The 21,595-nt window shown below is 36.1% G+C and overlaps 1 protein-coding gene and 1 long non-coding RNA gene across 2 annotated transcripts in view; one reads left to right on the forward strand and one right to left on the reverse strand.

The window, feature by feature from the left end:
* The first annotated feature begins 13 nt into the window (after window positions 1-13).
* LOC107195957 lies at window positions 14-20,846 on the forward strand. The gene is made up of 4 exons (XR_001517268.2): window positions 14-311; window positions 1,958-2,024; window positions 19,974-20,044; window positions 20,195-20,846. It is a non-coding gene; the product is annotated as an uncharacterized LOC107195957 (long non-coding RNA).
* FBXO28 (F-box protein 28) overlaps window positions 8,060-21,595 on the reverse strand; it is a 24,946-nt gene continuing 11,410 nt past the window's right edge. Inside the window, exons 3-5 of the mRNA XM_006916206.2 lie at window positions 19,608-19,746; window positions 14,457-14,652; window positions 8,060-12,719 (exon numbers count right to left, since the gene is read on the reverse strand). Of these exons, the coding sequence (XP_006916268.1) occupies window positions 12,325-12,719; window positions 14,457-14,652; window positions 19,608-19,746 (730 nt within the window). The 3' untranslated portion in view covers window positions 8,060-12,324. The remainder of the gene's footprint in view (window positions 12,720-14,456; window positions 14,653-19,607; window positions 19,747-21,595) is intronic.

Genomic DNA, 21,595 nt, shown 5'->3' on the forward strand with positions numbered 1-21,595 from the left:
GCAAGACCCCGCGGGCCGCCGCGGGCCTTGGGTGCGAGCCCTTCCGCTCCTGGGTGCGAGCCCCTCCGGGGTCCGCGCGCGCGGCCTGGCGTTCCGCCGCTGCTGACGCGGCGTTCTGAGTGCTGTGACTCGTTCGCCGACTGGGAAGCCGAGTTCCTGCGAGTCCCGCTCCCTCAGCCCCATCCTGCCCGGGGTCCGCACGCGAGCCCGGGAAAAGGTGGAAAAGGAAGGAAAGGTCTCAAGTTAAATAAGGCTCCGCTTTAGCGCTTCCGGGAAGGCTGGAGCCTGGTCACCGGGATCCTTGGTCGTTAGTAAGTGGTCGCCGGCCCACGTTTTAGTTTTGAAAAGCGAATAATTCGCTGAGTTATTTTTTGACTACCTCATGGAAATAATACCTCAGGAAAAAATGCGGAGTGTGTGGCGGTTAAAGCTGTTTAAGAAAAAAGAAAACACTAATGAGGGAGAATTGATGAGAAACTAGTTGTTTTGCCCGAATGATTCTAGTGTGACCATTTCCCTTACGGATGCTTCTCTACCTTCCGTCCGTCACAGAAGTCGTCTGAACCACAACCTCTTCCTGAGAGGGGACGTTTTGTTTCAAAATTAGTTACCACTTCTCCATTAGAAAAGAAACTTTGACTAAGATTACAAAATGGAAGAAAACCGAACGTGATGTGCCCCGTGATAAAAAAACACTGCGCGCGCGCGCGCGCATACACGCACACACACACACACACACACACACACACCCATATCTGATCAAGTTCCTAGATCCAACTGCAAATGTATAGAAAATAGGTCAGGGGAGAATGTTAAACTGCACCACAGAGATGCAATCAGCAAGATCCTGACTGTGGGAAACTATAGATTCTTTAATAAAATACAAAGGGAAAAAAGAGGGGAAACAGGTTAAAAGCTTACATGACATATCAACCAATTGCAGTGTATTGACCTTATTTTGATTCTGATTCAAAAGGTCAAAGTATTTTTAAAAATTGACAGGAGATATTTTAATTCAAATATCGCTTGGACATGTGACAATATTAAATTGTTAATTTCATGAGATAATAATATATTGTACTAGTTTTTATTTTAAGTTCATATCTTTTCAAGAGTCATACCAGTAGAAGAAAACCTCACTAAACTAAAAACAAACCAAAAAGTTATGGTATTTATTACCCCTCAGTGTCTGTGAAAGATTAGTTTCAGACCTCCTAAGACACTGGATGCTCAAGTTTCTTATATAAAATGGCATAGTATTGCATATAAACCATGCACATCCTCCTGAATACTCATCCCTAGGTTGCTTATAATTCCTAATATAATGCTATGTAAATAGTTGTTATACTGCAATGCTTAGAGAATTATGACAAGAAAAATAAGTCTGTACATGTTGAGTCAGTACAGACACAGACCATGGGGAGACCTAACTACTTAGTACACATCAGCAAAAGTATAACTTTTTTTCCACATATTTTTAATCCTCGGTTGAATGCATACAGAACCCATGGATATGGCGGGCCAATTAACCATACAATTAACTACCAGTCAAAAGAAAGAGGAAGTTCTTTGTTAGTATAAATTGATCTCCAAGATGTACTAATATATGCAAAACACCAGGTGTGGGGGAGTGTATAATATGTTTCCTTGGATATGCATAAAATATGTTTAGAAAGACATCCAAGAGATGATTACAGTATAGGACAGTAAGTGGGAGTCGCAGGGAAAGGCTGGGAGGGAATGTTTTCATTTAACCCTTTTTTTTCTTTTTGCCTCATATTCGAATGGAATGTGAATTTTGACATTCTAAAGAAAAGGGAAAAAAATCGGCTCCAGCATTGTTGTGGGGATTGACAAATATTTTAATTACACATAGGTATGTTTATTTATTTTGTACTTTTTAAACATGTTCTTAATGTGTTATTTAGCTTTCATATCTTTTTCTTACTCTTGCCAGGTGATTTGTCTTCAGGCAGTCATACCAGTTCTAGAAAGACACTATCCAGTCTGCTGCGAAAGCCGCGGTGAGTCCCAGTAGTTTCTGATGACATTAGGAAGTTTTGGATGAGGTACTTTTCAGATCAGATTTCTGAAATCAAAGTGTCCTTCCATGTAGAGTTTTCATTTTCCATTTATTTTTGAATGGGCAATTCATTTTTAAGATTGTTTTGATGATGACACAGTTGAGATCTAATAATGGTATGAAAGGTAGTAGCCTGTGGGTAGCTTTGCCAACTTTAATGCATAGAAGAGTAATTACAGAAGACATTCTTTATTCACTTCAAACAAACCTTAATCATAACAATAACTTTATGTCATCTTGTTCTTGACACCAAATAAAAGACAACTCTTCCAGTCAGTAGTTAATTGCCAAGAACTATCTTTTCTTGTTTTAAAATGTGTTATTAAGTAGAAAACCGGCACAACAAATTGATGGAACAGTTCCCATATTTGTCTGTAACTAAAGCTGACAGTGTGGTGGGGATAACACTACACCTCTTCTGTTCCATCTTCTGCTTTGCTTGTCTCAGTGTATCTGGTGCTGACCAGTTGGGGGGCATCATACACAGTGGTCCTGTCTCCCTCAAACTCCAAGTCCCTTTCAGCCACAGCCTTCTCAAAGCTTCTGGACTTCACTTGTTTGAAGGGATGATGTCTCTCAGCTGTTTTCCTCATCCCTGAGGGGTTGGTTGTATAGGATTCTGTGGGTTAGTCCTTGAGCCCATCAATTTAGACACTTCCTGTAAAGGTATAATCCAGTCTTACCTGTTCAAGCACCACGTAGAAGGCAGGGCCTCTCTGTCTCTGTGAGGTTCAGTCTCTCTGATTCTACCATGAAAGCTAGGAAATGATGCCCTTTTCCTGGCTGCCTCTCAACTTAACTGAAATGCAAGATTGATAGAAAAGCATATTAAGGGAGGAAATTATATGTTCATCTCAAATGAAGCAGAAAAAAGGTTTGATACAATTTAGTATCTAATGGCAATATCAATATAGAAAAACCATTTGAATTGAGTTTTTAGGATAAAATAAGAATTTAGCTAGGTTGCTAGATGGAAAATCAATATACAAAAATTTTTCTTTTTTAATTGAAGTATAATTGGCATAATGATAGTAGTTTCAGGTATACAACAATAATTTGTATACATTGCAAAATAAGTCTAGTTGACATCTGTCACATATATAGTTACAAAACTTTTTTCTTGTGATGAGAATTTGCATTGTTGGGCCTATAGCATGTAGAAATGTAAAATATTTGACGATAACAGCACAAAAGATGTGATGGTAACAAAGCTACCTTGGAGTAAGGACATGACATCAGATGGTAACTCAAATCCACAGGAACAAATGAAGAGAACTTCATTAGAAACATTAAATAAGAGAGCTAGTGTAACAAACTCTGCGTATACTTTTTCTTCTTTCAGTCTCTTTATCAGGCATCAAATTATATAAAGAATTATAACAGTGTATTTTAGATTCGTAATATATAGGTGTAATATGTTTAACAATAATAGCACAAAACAGAGGGAAAGGAAATAAATCTAGAATAAATTTAGAATAAATTTGAAATATTCTAAATTAATATATATATGGTAAGTCCTAGGACAACCACTGTGAACATAACAGAACGTTTATATAGTAAAAAAAAAAAAAATCATAAAAGGAATTAAAATTTTACAGAAGAAAATATTCACTTAATGCAAAGGAATAAAGGGGAGAAAATACATGAGTCATATTGAAAATAAAAGTAAAATAGCAAATGTAAATCTATATCAATAATAACAAAATATAAGTAGATTAAACAATTCAATCAAAAGGCAGAGATTGACAGACAAGATAAAAAAAAACCAATGTCACCATAAAAATTAATTAATTAAAAAATAATAATAACATCGAACCATATGGTAACGATTGATACACTTCAGATTCAGAGATACAAATAACTTGAAAATAAAATAATGGGACAAGATATGTCATGCAAGCAGTGACCATAGGAAAGTTGGAGTAGTTTTACTAATATAAGACACAACAGACTTTCAAACAAACAAATAAAAAATGTTACTAGAGATAAAGAGGGATGTTTTACGATGATAAAAGGGTTAATCCAATAGGATATGCACCTAAGAACAGAGCCCCAAAATACATAAAGCAAAACTGATAGAACAGAAGAGACAGAAAGACAATTCAGCAGTAATTGCTGGAGACTTCAGTACCCCACTTCCAATAATGAACTGAACAACTACACAGATGATCCACAAGGCAATAGAAAACTTGAAAACACTGTAAACCCATTAGACCTGAAAAATAGCTATAGCGCATTCTACACAAAAACAGCACAACACACATTCTTCTCAGGGACACACGAACATTGATAAACCACATTTTCAGCCATAAAACAAACCTGAAAAAAACTTAAAAGATTGTAATCATGCCAAGTATGTTTTCTGACCTCAGTAGGAAAAAATTAAAAGTCAAAAATAGAAAGAAATTTGCCAAATTTGCATATGTTCTAGTTATTAATCCTTTATAAGATACATGACTTGCAAATATTTACTCCCATTCTGTGGGTGGCCTTTTTCTCTTTTAACTCTTGATCCACAAAATTTTTTCATTTTCATAAAGTCCAATTTGTCTGTTTTGTCTTTTGTTACTTGTGCCTTTGATGTCTTATCCAAGAAATCATTGCCAAATGCAAAGTCATGAAGATTTCACCCTATGTTTTCTCCTAGGAGTCTTATAGTTTTAGGTCTTAAATTTAGGTCATGGATCTATTTCGAGTTAATGTTTGTATACGGTCTTAGGAAAGGACCCAATTTTGTTCTTTTACATGTGGATATCTAGTTTCCTGGCACCTTTTGTTGAAAAGACTGTTTTCCTCATTGAATGCTCTCAGCACCCTTGTCAAGAATTATTGACCATATATGCAAGAGTTTATATCTGGACTCTCTGCTGCGTTCCATGTGTCTGTCTTTATGCCAGTATCACACTGATCTGATTACTGTAACTTTGTAGCAAGATTTGAAATCAGAAAGTGTGAGTCCTCCAGCTTTGTTCTTCTTTTCAAGATTGTCTTTGGCTTTTGGGGGGTCTCTTGGGAGTCCATGTGAATTTTAAGAGGGTTTAACCAGAGCAGTTAGGTAAGCAAATGAAATAAAAGATATCCAGATCAGTGAGAAAAAGGTTAAACTAGCTCATTCACAGATCACATGATCTTGTATATCAAAATCCTGAAGAACCCACTAAAAAGAAAATTAGGACAAATGAATGAGTTTAGCAAGGCTGCAGGAATCAAGATCAACCTACAAAAATCAATCGTGTTTCTCTCCTAGCAATGAACAATCTAAAAATTAAATAACAATTTCATGTACGATAGCATCAAAAAGAATAAAATACTTAGGAATTAAGTTAGTAAAAGAAGTGTGAAACTTATACTCTGAAAACTATAAAATGTTGTTGAAGGAGGTTTAGGAAGACCTAAATAAATGGAAAGACATTCCATGTTCATGGATTGAAAGATTTAATATTGTAAGATGGCAGTACTCTCAAATTGATCCACAGGTTCAATGGAATTGCTCTGGAATCTGTTCAGTGGGGAGGGTCTTGAACTCATAACTTAATGTGCTTGACACATGTGTGTCAAGGTGCAGGGAGTTCTGAAGAGGCCCCTGTCTTCAGTCTACCAGGTGTAGCTCAAGGTACCCTTTCCTTCTGTCGGACCTCTCAGAGCAAGGTGGAGAAGGATGAGCAGTTCAAGCCTGGTTTCTGTCCTGTGACCCTCCAAGAGGCAGTTTAGGGCAGAATGAAGAAAAGTCCTGTGAATCTTGGGAGAGATCTAAGTGACCCTGAGTTGCCATTATCAAGGCAGGTGGCCTGTGCAAATCACAGTTACCCCAGGTATGAAAAAGTATTACCTTAAATCATCTCCAAGTTCTCTTTTTGTTCTAGAATATTCTGAGAGATGCCAACACTAAGACTGATTGAAAATAAATTTCTTCAGGAAGCTGGAAACCTGTAAGAGTACACAAATTGGTTTCTGTTCTTAAAAAGCACAGAATTTTCAAAGCACAGAAAACAATTTGCACAGATGTGTGTGTGCGTGTGTGTGTGTATTTAAAGCAGAGCCTAAAGAAAACACATGCAGTCAATGTGTCTTATACATATGATCTGTATTTCTATGTCCTTAACGTCATATGAATATATCTATGTATCACCACTATTTATTATTTATTACTTGCTAAACTGTATGCTGGGCACCGTGGTTTAACACCTTGACATTCATCCCTTTATTGTCCTCTTACAAAGATGACACAAGCTGCATTTCACAGCTGCTTTGGGAATGGAAGGCAGCTACCATGGCAGCACCTAAGGTTCTAGAAACTGATTCTCAAAAGAGCTGAAGCACTTTCTTATAAGATTACGCCAACCCACCAAAGGAAGAGCAAGCATTTTAGCCCTCCCTTCCTTTTCTTCCCCACCAAATATTCTTTTGCTTTGCTTTGTGAAGGCTCAGGTTTTCCCTTAGTCTTAAGAAAGAAGGACACACCTTAGGTTTTGAGTTGCTGGAGCCACTTTTACTATTTCCACTGCTGCTTCAGATTGCAATTAGAAACTGACTTTTGTGCAATCCGAAAAGGGGAAAATTGAAAGGAAACGTAAAAGTTGAGAAATTTGGAACCTATTTAATTGATTGTATTTCCATGACCAGAATTTATTTTGTGAAGTTCGTTCTTCATTTTTATTTCTTCTTCGGTCATAATTTGTACTTTCTGCTCAAACATCCGCCATTCCAGTATTTTTCTCCTCACAATTTCCTATAATTTTGATTTGAGGAAATGACTCACTAAAACCAGAGGAATGTATACTAGCAAATTGAGACACCTTTTTTCTGGACAAAAGAATCATCTTTAGGAATTGTTTCAGGAATTAACACAGGGAAGTTCATAAATAAAGGAGACATCATTCAAAGAAAAGCAATAATATTGTCAAAGATCCTTGGTTTCTATAAGAGTGTGAATTTATTTTGTGGTAAATGAACCACCTGAAGGATATAGAAATAAAGATTTCCATCCTTATCTACCTTCTGCAGAGGGGGGATACAGCAGCAGCCCTCATTTTTCCATTTCTGTGATACCTGGATGACTGGAATGAAGGGATGGTGCTGGGAGAACTGATACTGCTGCTGTTGCCCTCATCCTTCAGCATAGTCATCTGTGACCTCTTTTCTGAACATCTAAGTTGTCGACAAAAGTGGGTAAAACACATATCAAAAAAGTTCGCTCTTCCAAGAATTTTGTTTTCAGCAATTCCCTGTCACCGATGTATCTTTATGGAACAGAGGCGAAATTGTTTTGTATGACTTTATTTCATTGAAATTCTGAATATGTCGTTTTGGAGCTTGAAGGGATTTTGAAAAGGCAGAGGAATTGATGGTCACAGCTTTTGTGTTAGCTGGCAGCATTATGGTAAAGCAACTATGGACCTGATCTCGGACATATCTGCTGGGACTGCCTCCTGCTCACAATTACAGGTTCCAGAAGCTTTCACAATGTCTTCTACCTGTATGCCCAGGGTGAACCTGTTGCCAAAAAACTAGGACAAAAGTTGCCTCCTCCAAGCCTAGCCTTTTCCTGATTTTTAAGTTATGTTACTCTTAACATTAGAGATTTTGGCATTGATTGCTTCTAGTGGATGTATGGAATGTTCGTATCTATATATTTTTTTTTACTAAGTTTAGAATTAATGTAGAGTTTCATAGCTCCCAGCTGTTTTAGAATGTAATATAGTATAGCAGGAAGTACAGCAGCTTTGGAGGAAGGTAGGTCTGGGTTCAAACTGCACGTAGGCACTTAACTTGTGTAACATCAAGGATGTGTTGCTTAACCCAAGTTCAACTTCCCTACATAGAGCAAAACCTGCTTCATAAAGTGGCTGTGAGGACTCACGTAACATAGGTTAAGACACACTCTAGTGCTTCCTGGGGCGGTAGCTACTCATATGGCATTTGTTAGAAGCTGAGCTCCATAACCTTTTGTGCATGAAATACAAAGAGAACAAGTAGCACTGGTAACAACACATTTATTTACGTACCCTGTTGTGTGACCGGGAGATGTTTCTCACTTTCCAATAATTGAATTAGGTTATAACAATGAAAATTCCAGAAGGTAAACTGGTAATTTATTGTTGCTCATGAGCATAAGTAAACAGACATGGTACCACATAAGGAATTTTAAACACTCTAAACTTTTGGTATAGCTTTGAATATGGATCAGTATACTTTGGCAGTGGACCTAATAGATTACCGATATGCTTCTAAATCCCATGATTCTCTTCAGACACATCAGGGAAAACTTGGATTTACTTTTTGATTTCAGAAATTCAACAAAGATTCACAGGACACTGGCAAAGGCCAACATTACTTAAGCCTATCATATTTATCATGAATGTACATTACTGACTGCTATTAAAAATAAGATCGTTTAGGCAGCAACCAATTGCTAGTTTCATTTCGTAATTACTTTAGTATTTTTAAAAAATAGTTCACCTCAGAATGGTAGACTATAGAAGTTTGTTATTAAGTAGTTTTAACTCAGTAACCTTTTGTGGACTAGTTAAACGAATATAGATAGATCTGAAGTCATAGAATTGGATGGCATATCAAATTTAATATTAGAAACAGCCATGTCCAAGAGACTGCATTATACAGGATGTTTCCTTCCAGACTGCCTTTTATTCCTGGCTTCAAATCTTACTTACAGCATATGGTATTTGTAGAGGGTTTGAGAAGTGTTAGCAGGTGGGTACTCATTGCTAGAGCAGGATATAAGAACGTGCTGATCACCAAGTATGAGATTTTACATTAAATTAAAATCATATACTGCTGGAAATTGACAAGATAAGGAGTTCCTAGATCCTAGAAAATATTATGGCTAAGGAAATAGAGAACTCAAAGAAGGAATCCACATCTAAGAAACTATTTCAGTATAGTAAAATAGGATTAAGTGCCCTGTCTTAGGAAAAGTTTACTAATAAAAAGGAACAGCTGGGACACCATACATCGTTTCTTTGGAGATAAAGTGCAGGCGATGAAGTGGCATATAAAATAATGCATAAAATAGTGCAATCTTAAGGTGCCATTCTTTTTATGACTCATAGCCTATGTTCCTATGTCCATTTTCTCTCAAAAATCCAGCTGTAGTGACACCTTTTAGCTTATTTATTTAGGCATTACTTATACTCTGTTTTACCCACCTTTGGGGCTACATAGAATATTTTAACATTTTAACAAGTAGAATAACAGCGCATACATTTTGAAACTACTAGAGATTAAGGCAAGCCCCTGTAAAGTTCAGTACTCCAAAAAACATGTTTTACAAAAAGAAGTTGCTTCCAAAACCTGTGGCTTTAGACCTGATGGCACCCCAACAGTTTTTAAAACATCACGATTACTCTGAATACATTTGTTTGCCCCATTATTTCCAGGCTCTGTACAGCAAGAGGAGCTTGAAAAAAGCTTCTATAATCTCATGTTCTGAAATAATTCATACTTCAGAATATGTGAACACCAAGCCAGGTCCATGTTGGAGATAAGCGGAGGATCCTGTTGGGGAGGGGGTGGGGGCAGTCTTCTAATATATGCCTTTTCACACTGTGTATCTATGTCTGTAGTGTTGTAGCATCAATTTATAAAAGTGGGATGACCCATTAAAATAGAGGCATCTCCTCCAAAAATCAGCCAAGGAAGGTGACAATACTTTATGAAATGTTGTTCTAGGACAACACAATATTAACATTATAGCGTTTGTATTACTGATGTATGATCCAGGGCATGATGGTTCTCTCAGGAGGCTAATTTACAATTTTCCTGTAACACGTGTCAGTTTTACTGATCAAAATAATTTGTGATTTGTTGAACCTTAAATACTATTTATTATGTTATCCAAAAGCAAGTGTAACAGCTATCAAATCGGTCAAGGCAATATCCTAGCATGTTTTAGCTAGACAGTCTAAGTAAGGTTTAAGACTTAAAATAAACAACAAAACTGTAGTGCTTTATTCTCCTACTGTTATGGAACATTCATGCATTAACAAGAGCAACTCATTAACCTTATGGACAGGTGATTACAAGTGTATACCATAGAAATTTGGATTCTCAACAAAATCTACCTTTTCATAGTGTGAATGCTTATTGTGAAAGCCAAATATACTTGTTAACTATAGATACATTTAGGGGATCTAGATGTAGTTTATAAAGAAATCTAGGCAACTTTAAATATTCATTAACAACTATTAATCATCTGAGATTATATCCCTTTGATGCATAAGGATCATACTTTGCAAACCTGTAAACATGTACTTTGTTGCTTAAAAAAGTCTTCCTATTACCAGGAAAGCAGACTTAAAGGCCATGAGTATTCCAGTAGGCCTCCTCCAAAGTATGGTAATATGGCTAAATCCTATGGTTACAATAAATGAGACCTGCTGAGAAAATGAGTTCCAGACAGGGACTTTTATGGATGACCTTGGCTGACAAATATTTTTTGGAAATTGTTTATTTTAAAATTACCTTCCCAACAAACCATGAAACACTTGGACGTTATTTTATGGTTTTTCATTGAAAACATACTACATTGTAAATGGAGTTTCAAAGGTAGACAGAGAACCGATCGAAATCTAAGGACAGTATTAAAAATGGATAAGAAAAAGTTTCATTTGGTGAGGTTAATCTAAAGGATGCAGAACCATGTCATGTTGGACGGATAAAAAAGATGGTAACCTTGTGCTTTTACTCAACTAAGGTACTTACCAAAACCTTAGGTTTTATGCAGGTATCAAACTCCCACCTGGAAAGGGACAGTTTTCTATATTACACCTAAATTTATTTTAAATAACTGAAGCCCAAGGCAACAGCTGTTTCAAAGAATCTAACAGTCAAATAATAATGACATAATTTAGTACATTAAAATAAAACTAGAATAGTAATAGCTGAATGTCTCAAAAATATACAACTGGGGCAAATAACCACTGTACATAATTTGGAGGTCGTTAAAGTGACCACTTAGAAGGTTGAACAGTGCAAGACATGCTTTTCCAGTTATGAGCTCAAAACAGGAGTGCAAACGAAATTAAAGCTTTTGTATAAACTTATAAGGAAAGCGTGAAATTAATATTAAAAAGCTTCCCTCGGGTCATCCCCCAGAAATGAAATGATCAAAATACTTTTTCAGAGTACAGTTTTCTTCAGTGAACTTTCTTTCAGTGGCAAAACTGCATCCCACAGGTTGGGTCCCTTACTCATACCACTGGTAATCACATTTGATCAATGAGCACACACAGTGGTGAGTAAGGAAATAGTACTAGTTACCAGAGGTCTGATATGGATAGGAAGAGCTTTGGGATTTGGTGTTCTGCCTTCGCCAGCGTACCTGAACCCTGCAGAGAAGAGAGAAAGCAAAGGGCTTTAACGCTCTCTTGTTCCTGTAAAACTGGAGGACAAATGGACTCACAGATTCCCCCCCCGGAGGCCAGCTGTTGTGGAAGATGTTAAGTGCTTAAGTAAACTAAGATGCTGATCTAAAAAAGTGGAGAAGTATAGAGGTTCAAGATCAATACCAGTGCAAGAGCTTTTTAAGTGAGTTGCCTAGGCAATGCATGCATCCATCCATGCAAATGTAGGACATGGCCCCAAAAGAGAACTGAAAATGTGATATAACAACTGGATAAATCCCTTGCCAGTAGTTTATAAAAATATATAGTCAATACTGTAGAGGCCCCTTCTACAGTCAATACTATGGAAGTCCGTTTTAGTTACCCATTACTTCAATACCAAAAAGCATTTACTACTTTTCAGACATTCCAGACAAAGGTCACTTATAACAAAAAGTCAACTTTTTTTTTTTTTTTTTTTAAACAAGATACTGTCCATTTAAAAAGTAGGTCTTTTCTTTCAAGTGAACAGGACATTTTCTGTATTAAACTTAACTTCTAGTCTGTCAAGACTGGTTTAAGATCCTTATGTAATGTGCATATATGCAGAAACAAATAAACTTACTTTAAACATTATCTGCACAGAAAAAAAAATTAACTCCTCAAAACATGATAGAACAGGTCTGGTTAGTACAAATCTATTGCAAAGTAAAAAGATTCTGTGCATCAGTTCAACCAGGAGAAGCGGGAAAAGAATGTCCCAGTCATGAGAGTTCAAGTTGAAGTTTTCTGAAAGCCTAGAAGCCTAAGGGACGTCATGTTGCTCTCAGTGTCCTGATATGCACAACTGCTCAAGCTATGAAGCCAGATCTTCCTCTGGAGCTAGAAGCACATTCCAATTTACTTTCTATTCCGGAGACGTTTAGATTTCCTAAGAGAGTCTATGGCTTCTGCTGCCTTTTTTCGTTTCCGAGGAGACTCTTCATTCTGCCCAGACCCTGAAGGGTTCCCTACTGCACTGTCCATTACTTCTCGCAGTTTGCGTTCCAGCTCTGCCAACCGTGCATTCTGTTCCCCTATGATCTGGGTCTGCTCTAGCAGTTTCTGGTCCTGGTCTTGAAGCTGTTTCTGCTGTTCTTGCACTTTGGTGCGAAGCTCAGAAATTTCACGCCTGAGAACAGTCACACCAGCACCATTTGTCTTAACCTGCTGCTGGAGTTTGGTAACCTCTTGTCTTGAAGGGTTTTGCTTGGAGAAGAGCTGCATTGTTGTCAGGGCTGCAGAAGGTCCTGGAACTGTGGAGAAATAGTAGATGGTCAGTTAACTTAAAATGTCTCGCTATGAGTAATACTTCATTAATAAAACTTATTTTGAAATGGAATATCTTTATAATAACACTTCTGATGATTTCTTCTTTGCAATTTATATGGTCGAATGGATTAATCAGACATCTGGTTTTAACTATAAATGAGTCTGAATTCTGATTCTCATGTTCATGTGGCATTGTGGAGACTGCCAGCAAATGGAGGAGGACATTTAATGTTATAAACTTGGATTTAAAACATTATAAAACATTTTAGGATCTACTAAGAAGATACAAGTGGTAAAATAGAATATAATGATTTTCTATCTAATTTCACATAAGCAAACATAAAAATTCAAATTAGAAGCACAGATGTATCATGTTCTTAAGTTCTCTCTGCACCTGGTTATATGCAAAGGCTTCGATTTTAGTTAAACAATAGGGGTGTCATCAACGAGTGGCTTACATCATCTGTGATTATTGTAAAGAATTTCTGACATGGTGTAGGTAGGCTTTGGAACTATTCTGTTTTAGGAATAACAGAATGTAACACAGGCATAAAAATCATTATTTTAAACCAATAACCTACTTTTTTAAAAAACCTTATCTACTGAAGGTTTTCTAAAAAGACCAGATGGACCTCTTCATACCCTAAACTCATCATACTAATTTTCTCTTTGTACATCTAAATAACCAGAATTATTTTCCTTGACGGATGCATTCTTCCTTCTCTCTCTGCTTAACTTTATCCAACTTCCACTAATGCATCAAGACTCAGATCAATTCTTACCTCTAGTGAAGTCTTAATCAGAACAGTGAACAATGATCTTCTTAAGATTCTGTCTCTGCTACTCAGTTGGCATTTAAATGGATACTCCTTTAAAATATTTCTCTCGCCTATGATAATGGAACTCTGAATCTGTATATGTGTCTGGAAATAGTTAAGATCCTTGAGAGCAGACACCACATATTACACTTTTTTTAAGTCTCCACTGGACATAGTACAGTGCTCAATAGATACTCAATAGATAATATATTAATGCTGAGATGCCATGGGCTTTATTATTGACTCACAGAGAGGCACTCAGTTACCCCACTGAGTACTCCAGGGAGCTAACTAATCCAAACAAAAGACAGTTTACTAAAAATTTTTTCCTGATTTAAAATATTTGCAAGGGTTGAGGATATTGAACGATTTAGTCTTTCAGTAGATAATGGCACTAGGACCCGATTTACTTTTGCAGAATAGCTACCACAGAAGAAGTGACAGTGTTCAAAATAGCCTTATGTACCCTGTCTTTTAATGTAACAGCCAGATACACTGGGGGCTGAAAAAGTAACTGGATAGTTCCATGAAGACTTTTTTTTGGTTTTATCTGGTATATTTAAATCTGTTTTAGGATAATGCATATTAACTAGAAACATCAAAAAACATATATATAGCTTTTTCAATCAGCAATTCTACTCTAATAAATATATTTTAAGTCAGTAGTTATGAATATGTACAAAGATTTAGCTACAAGGTTGTTATTCAGAGCGTAGTTTAAATATTGAAAACTAGAGACAAATTTGCTTAACGCTATAACCCAATTTGTTGTTAAAAATGATGTTGCAGATACATATTTACAGACGTAGAAAAGTTCAGGATATATGGTTAAATGGGGAAAAAAGCAAGTTATAAAACTATGTATGAATGTTAAGATAAACTGAACATATAAATAAGAGATACCTGGAGGAGAGCCCATGAGTCTTCCAGACACATCTGATCCTGGTAATTTCCTCTTTAGAATTGGAACAATCTTTTCATCAAAGTATTCCATTGCCATGGAGGAAATATCCCTTAACTCTTGAAGTACTTCATGAGCTCGCTGAGGGGCTCTGGTAGAATTGACATATCTCAACACACGATAAATCTCATCAATAACCTAAAATAATGAGCTCTCATTAGCACTTTCAATTAAAAAAAAAAAAGAAGCTAAACAGAGAGAGAAGTGACTGCTTGTTTAAAGCTTCTGTAAAGACCTATAGGGCAATTTAACTGATGTGCTGGTCACTGATAACATTACCATCTGTAACACTTCAGCCTTGTTGTGTTTTATGTTTCATACTTGCATTTATTAAGTACCAGGTACTGTGCTGGGACTAAGAAATCAAGATGAATAAAATATAGCTCCTATCCTGAGGGGAATCACGGTGTAACTGGGGAGAAATGTGTGTAAATAAGTGATGCAAAGAAGGGACACAAATTACTAAAGAAACCAGAGGACTAAACTAAGAAATTAAATCCTGGATGTAAGCAGGGGGAGGGGAATTACCCAAACCCATCCTCTACTAATTCTCCAAACCCACTTCACTCTAGCCCGAATATGCCTCTCGAAACCTGACCTACTTTTCTCTTACACTGCATCCCTTGCTCTATCTCTTGAAGTTTTGTTTCGCTAAGACTTGCTATGGACTGGAATGAGGTCTCCTCAAATCCCACTTCCTGGCTATCACAAAGGGTAGCAAGAGATCCTTTTTCATTTCATGATAACTGCAGTGGGAAAACACAAAGCATAACATACAAGGGAAGAAACAAAATTCTGACGATTCTGGTTCCTAATTCTCTTGCTGGAACAGTAACTGAACCTTCCTTAGGCATTTCTGCCCTCAGCCTGAGTCCCTGGGAGGTTATCCCTAAATACTTCCCATGGCTTTGGCATGGACCTGAAGACAATAACCCATATTTCTGACAACATCCAGTCTGGGAAACATCTATTCCAATGGGCCTTTGCCTTCCAAAAATTGTAGGTTAATCAACAAAACTATCTGTCACCAAAGTATCTCAAACCACCTCAAATCCCACTCATTCCCCTTATGGTATTTATCTAGCCAGTACCCAACTCTGGAACAATCTTGTAATCTACCTTCTTTTCGTTACTCAATCTGCTGAGTCCTGATAGAAAAACATAAAATTTTGCAGAATAGTATGAGAGGCTATTTCTACAACTTTCAAATAATATTCCACATGTTGAATCCTACCCAAGCTGGAGGTGATAAGTTATAAAAAATATTTTTAAGTTTTAAAAACATATGGTAGAAACCAAATATGGTGAACTATCACATTTTTAACACATGCATTTCACTCTAGCAGGCTTGTATTTAAATTTGCACAGTAATAAATGATACACTAGGGACATCATTTAAGTCTTTGGACTATTGTGGGTGAGAGAGAATTTCTATCTTGTTTAATCTACTGTTCAGCAAACAAACCACCTACTAGAATATTGAACCTCATATATTCTCAATTTTTCCTCATTTTCCACCTTTGTCTTTTTTTCTACTTGAGATTTCCGTAACTTTTCTTTCCACTCCTTTTATTTAAAATTTTTTCTTCCATGTTTGAGAAATTCAAGTGCATTTAAAATTTCCTGAATATTCCTTTATATGGCATGTGTTTGACTGTATCTTTTCGTATTTCACTTAGAATACAGTTTCTTTTTAAGTTATACCTTTGTATGGTTTTCTCAAAGGTATTTTCCCCGTTTGTTTTATTCTGTGTTTCCTATTGGTCTAGTGATTCTCTATTCTCTGCTTATGTTTAAGAATGGAGCACACAAAAGGTTATCAGAACTCCCCAGTTTGCCAAGATGGCTGGCAGGGTGAAGGGAGGATAAAAGGGGAGGGATCTAAAAAGTCAATATGAGAATAGATCAATTTGATTTTTAAGAAAGTCTTCACATTAAAATCAATTTTAAAGGACACAAATATACAACATTCTGGAAACAACAGATAAACTCATATTAAGGGATATTTTTCAAAATAACTGACCTATTCTCTTGAAAATCGAGATCAAGAAACACAGAGTGTAGGGATCTATTCCACATTAGAGAAGATGAAAAAGTCCATGTGTGATCCCAGACTGGGTTCTGGACTGAGAATAAGAATAGTTGGTAAGAGTATTTGGGATACTGATGATATTTGAATATGGATTACTGATATTAGATAATTTTATCAATGTTAAATTTCCTGAGTTTGATGTCCATACCGTGGTTTAAGTAAGGCAATGTCCTAGTTCTCAGGGAATACACTGAAATATTTAAGAACAAAGGGTCACAATACCGCACCTATTTTCAAATAGTTAAAAAAACCCCACACATATGTAGAGAGAACAAAAGTGGGACAAAAAGTAAATAATAGCTAGATCTGGATAAAAGATATATAGGAGTTCCTTGTACTATTCTTGTAATTTTTGCATTAAATGTGAAATTGTATCAAAACAAAAATTTACAAAAAAAAAAAAATTTAAAAGATGTCCCACCACCATGTTTTTCTCCTCAAAATGTCAAAACAAACCAATAATACCTAATATGTAGGTTTTAAGTTTGGCCAGGGAAATATAGCTTCTTGACTTTGTTTGCACAAACATTCACACTGTGAAAACTCTCACTTTTAGGAACCCCTGTGTTTCAAGAAGCACAAAGGGTTACCAGGGCTACTGGTAACAATTAACAGCAGGGGCTATACGTGTCTTTTTTCATTATTACATCTCCCAGAACGGTTAGTTGGCCTCTGCTCACCTGTGTGCTTCAGTATGTGTGAATTGCTGATACTGACCATGAACTATAAAAAGTTCAACTTCTGTATGTCAGATAGAAGATTTGAGAAATGTATACGGGAGTAAACCAAAATCTAAAACCTCTTAGTTTGGAGGGAAGATGAATGGAATATCAATATAGTGGTCAGGGTCGACAGCTACGGCCCCATCTGGCCTGTGCCTGTTTTTGTAAATAAGACAGCACAAGAAACAAAATTACCCAAGCTAACTTAAGTGTGATAATGAAAACAAAAATTATTATTATTTTTGAGTTATTTGTCCAGTCAAGTTCAGGTTTGCAGGAGAAAACTTAGGATAAGTTCTTGTGAAGAAATGGGTTCTATTAAGGAAAAAATGGAATAAAACAGTAAAGTTTTACAGCTGAGGAATCAGAGGACTTGAGTGTAGCTTTCGTCAAATCATGTAAGTTTTGTTTTGTTTTGTTTTGTTTTATCAGTGAAATAGTAATACTAGTTCCATCTACCTTACATGGCTATGATGGAAAGGAAATAAGATAATGTATGAAAGTGCTCTAAGAATTAGGATGTATCTCACAACTATAAGGTGAGGGCAATGGCAAGAAAAAGGAATAGGTAGCTATCTATATTATAACGTTAGGTACAAAATCGTAAGTTTTGTTTTGTTTTGTTTTATCAGTGAAATAGTAATACTAGTTCCATCTACCTTACATGGCTATGATGGAAAGGAAATAAGATAATGTATGAAAGTGCTCTAAGAATTAGGATGTATCTCACAACTATAAGGTGAGGGCAATGGCAAGAAAAAGGAATAGGTAGCTATCTATATTATAACGTTAGGTACAAAATTCCCTTCCAACTGCTCTTCTATTGTGGGTGAGGTAAAGGCTGCAGTTAAGGAGCTGTCCAGAGCAAACGCCCAAGGGGACCTACTGCATCTTGAAAACTTAAGACATTCTCCAGTGCTGCCACCTTGATTTTGCTTTTATTTGAAGTGACAGGTCAATAAGTAGTTTCCAAAAAACAGGGGGACTCAACTACATTTGACCTCATTTGTTTAGACAGTGAAGAGCATTACTCCAATCACGCTATCCTGATGAAATGGAACAAAGACTGGCAACTTCTGCAAAGGCCAGATACTGAACATCTTAGGTTTTGCAGGCCATACGGACTCTGCCCAAACCACTCAACTCTTGTTAGTAACAGCTGACTGAACTGTCTCTGAGGTTATGAAAACTGTGAGACGTTTCTTAAATATTCATATTCTTAACCAGGAGATAAGCAATACAAATGAGGCCACAGGGACAAACTATTCTGGTTCAATGACCTTCCCAGGAAAATTTAACAGTTAAGGTCTAGAAATCAGATCTGGATAAAATCTGGATTTAAGAATCAGAATCTAAAGTTTCTAACTCTTTCATAACCCTACAAAAGCACTTGTAGTTAATATGAGGAAAGTGAGATGTACCAAATAACATTTCAAATAAAATGAAAAGAAACAGGATTCTCCCCCAAAATAAGCACCATAGAAAACTGAAAATGGAGAATGTACATACAAAATATTGCTAATGTTAATTATCTATAGAAATAACAAAAAAGAGAACATTCAAATTTTACTAGGTATTAAATAGTTCTAACCATGTTGATATTTTTGCTAGTATCAATCAACTAAGTTGCAAATAACCTTTAATTCCATATCCACCTCTTCCATATAAAAGGGTATCAACATATTTCATTAGAATTTACACTCAATTTAAGAAGCAATATAGTACTGAGGGTATGAGTAACATGTTGAAAATACCACATATACTTATTTCTGTGTTAAACAGCACCATTACTTAGCTCTGAGTATACTGCTGCTATACAGTCATTTATTCTTGTCAAATCTGGAAGTTTATATAAAGTTGTCTCATGAAACATTTCTAAAACAAAATGAAACCCAGCTTGTCCCTCCTACTCCACCTCCCCCAAATTACAACAATCCTGAAGGCAGGGACAGTGCCGCCTTGTTCATTGCTGCTGTATCTCTGGCATCTTAACAAAGAGTAAAAGCTCAAACATTTTTTGAGTATGAATTCTTAACAAAGCTTCTCTAAAGAACAGAAGGGCTTCTATTGTATATTCCATAATTAGAATTTTAAATCTAAAGATTACATACATGATACATATTTCTGTCAATTACTGTACAAAACAAACCCATTCATAGAAACTCATTCTAGACAAGTAGGAACAATTCTGACATTCAGAAAATCCCTTTTTAACTTTATAATAATTTGAAGTTTACACAGTGTGATCCAGCTGTTCTAGGTATGCAACTCTATTTTACCTTTCCTGGGATGAAGCAACAGAGATTGGAATCCACATACTTCATGAAAGTCATGTTTAATAGTGAAAGCCTAGTTTCAACAGCAGCAAGGATGTCTGCGTGACGAGCTAATGAATGGTTTCTTCTTTCTGACTCTCTCCTGTAATTAAAAAAGCAACCTCTGAAGAAGCACTGTGGACTAAAATGTTAAGCAAACAAAATGCCTAATGAAACACTCTAACATTTACATGTTAATTTAGAAATTTACCACTGGGTCATGATTTCATTGTAATGACAAATGAATCACTATGTCCAGCAATCTTTGCCAAGGACTAGTACTCCCTGACAAAATATTTGAAAAAATATTATTTTTTTGTTTTGTTTTAGCTATATCAAGCCTAATGGCTGTTGGAATCAGAGAAATTAGAAAAATGAAAGAATTACACATGGACATACAGGTAAGACATTATGTTTTTGCCCATAAAATTAGCTCATTTAAACTTTTTAAACAGTTTTACTGAGAAATAATTCACATATAATAAAATCCACTTTTAAAGTGGTTTTGGTGTGTTCAGAGTTGTGTACCCATCACCACTATCTAATTTCAGAACATTTTTCATTACCACAAAAAGCAAGCCTGTAACCATCATCAGTCACTTCCACTCCTCAGCCTCTGGTGACCACTGATCTACTTTCTGTTTCTACGGATTTGCCTACTCTGGACATTTCAGATAACTAGAATCATGCAGTATGTGGTCTTCTCTGACTTCGCACAGTTCTCATGGTTCATTCATGCTGTAGTATGTATCAGTACTTCATTCCTTTTTATTGCCAAATAATATTCTATTATATGGAATACCATCATTTTGATAATCCATTTATCAGTTGCTGGACTTCTGGTTTGTTTTTACTTCTGTGTAGCTATATTTTAATTTCTCTTGGTTATATACCTTGGAGTAAAAGTGCTGAGTCATAAGGTAACACTATGTTTAATTTTTTGAGGAATGAAGTGTTTTCTAAAGTGGCTGCACTATTTCAGAATACCATCAGTAACTTATGAAGGTTCCAATTTATCCACATCTCTCCCAACATTTTTGTCTTTTTTATTTTAGCCATCCTACTTGGCGTAAAGTGGTAACTCACAGTGTTTTGATTTGCAAAGCGCTGGTGACTAATGATGCTGAGTATCTTTTGTGTGCCTGTTGATCTGTGGTATCTCCTCTGGAGAAATGTCTATTAAAATCCTTTCCCCATTTGAAATTGGCTTGTCTTTTTATTGTTGAGTTGTAAGAGCTCCTCATACAATCTGGATACAAGACCCTTAGATATTTGAGCTGAAAATATTTTCTCCCATTCTGTGGGTTGTCTTCTCACTTTCTTGATGTTGTCATTTGAGTCACAGTTTTAAGTTTTGATAAAGTCCAGTTTGCCTACTTTTTGTTACTTGTGCTTTTGGTGCCATATCTAAGAAACCAGTGCCTAGTCCAAGTTTATGAAGGCTAGTACTATGTTTTCATCTAAGAGTTTATAGAATAGCGTTGACATTTATACTTAGGTCTGTGATCTATTTTGAGTTAATGTATGTGGTGTGAGGAAGGGGACCAGCTTCATTCTTTTGCATGTAGATAACCAATTATCCCAGCATCATTTGTGGAAACCATTATTCCTTCCCCACCGAATTATCTTGACATCTTTGTTGAAAATCAATGAACTAAAAATGTAATTCCAGACTCAATTCTGTTCCATTGACTGTATGTCTGTCTTTACGTCAGTACCACAGTTTTGATTATTGTACCTTTGTAGTAAATTTTGAAACTGGGTAGTAGTCCTCTACCAACTCTGTTCTTCTTTTTCAAGATTTTTTTTTATTATTCTGAGTCTTTTGTATTTTCACAGAAATAGTAGGATTAGCCTGTCAATTTCTGTAAAAAAGACAGCTAGGATTCTGATGGGTATTACACTGAATGTATAGATCAATTTAGGGAATATTGCCATCTTAACAATAGAAA

Source organism: Pteropus alecto, unplaced genomic scaffold (genome assembly GCF_000325575.1).
Source record: "Pteropus alecto unplaced genomic scaffold, ASM32557v1 scaffold65, whole genome shotgun sequence".
NCBI lineage: Eukaryota > Metazoa > Chordata > Mammalia > Chiroptera > Pteropodidae > Pteropus > Pteropus alecto.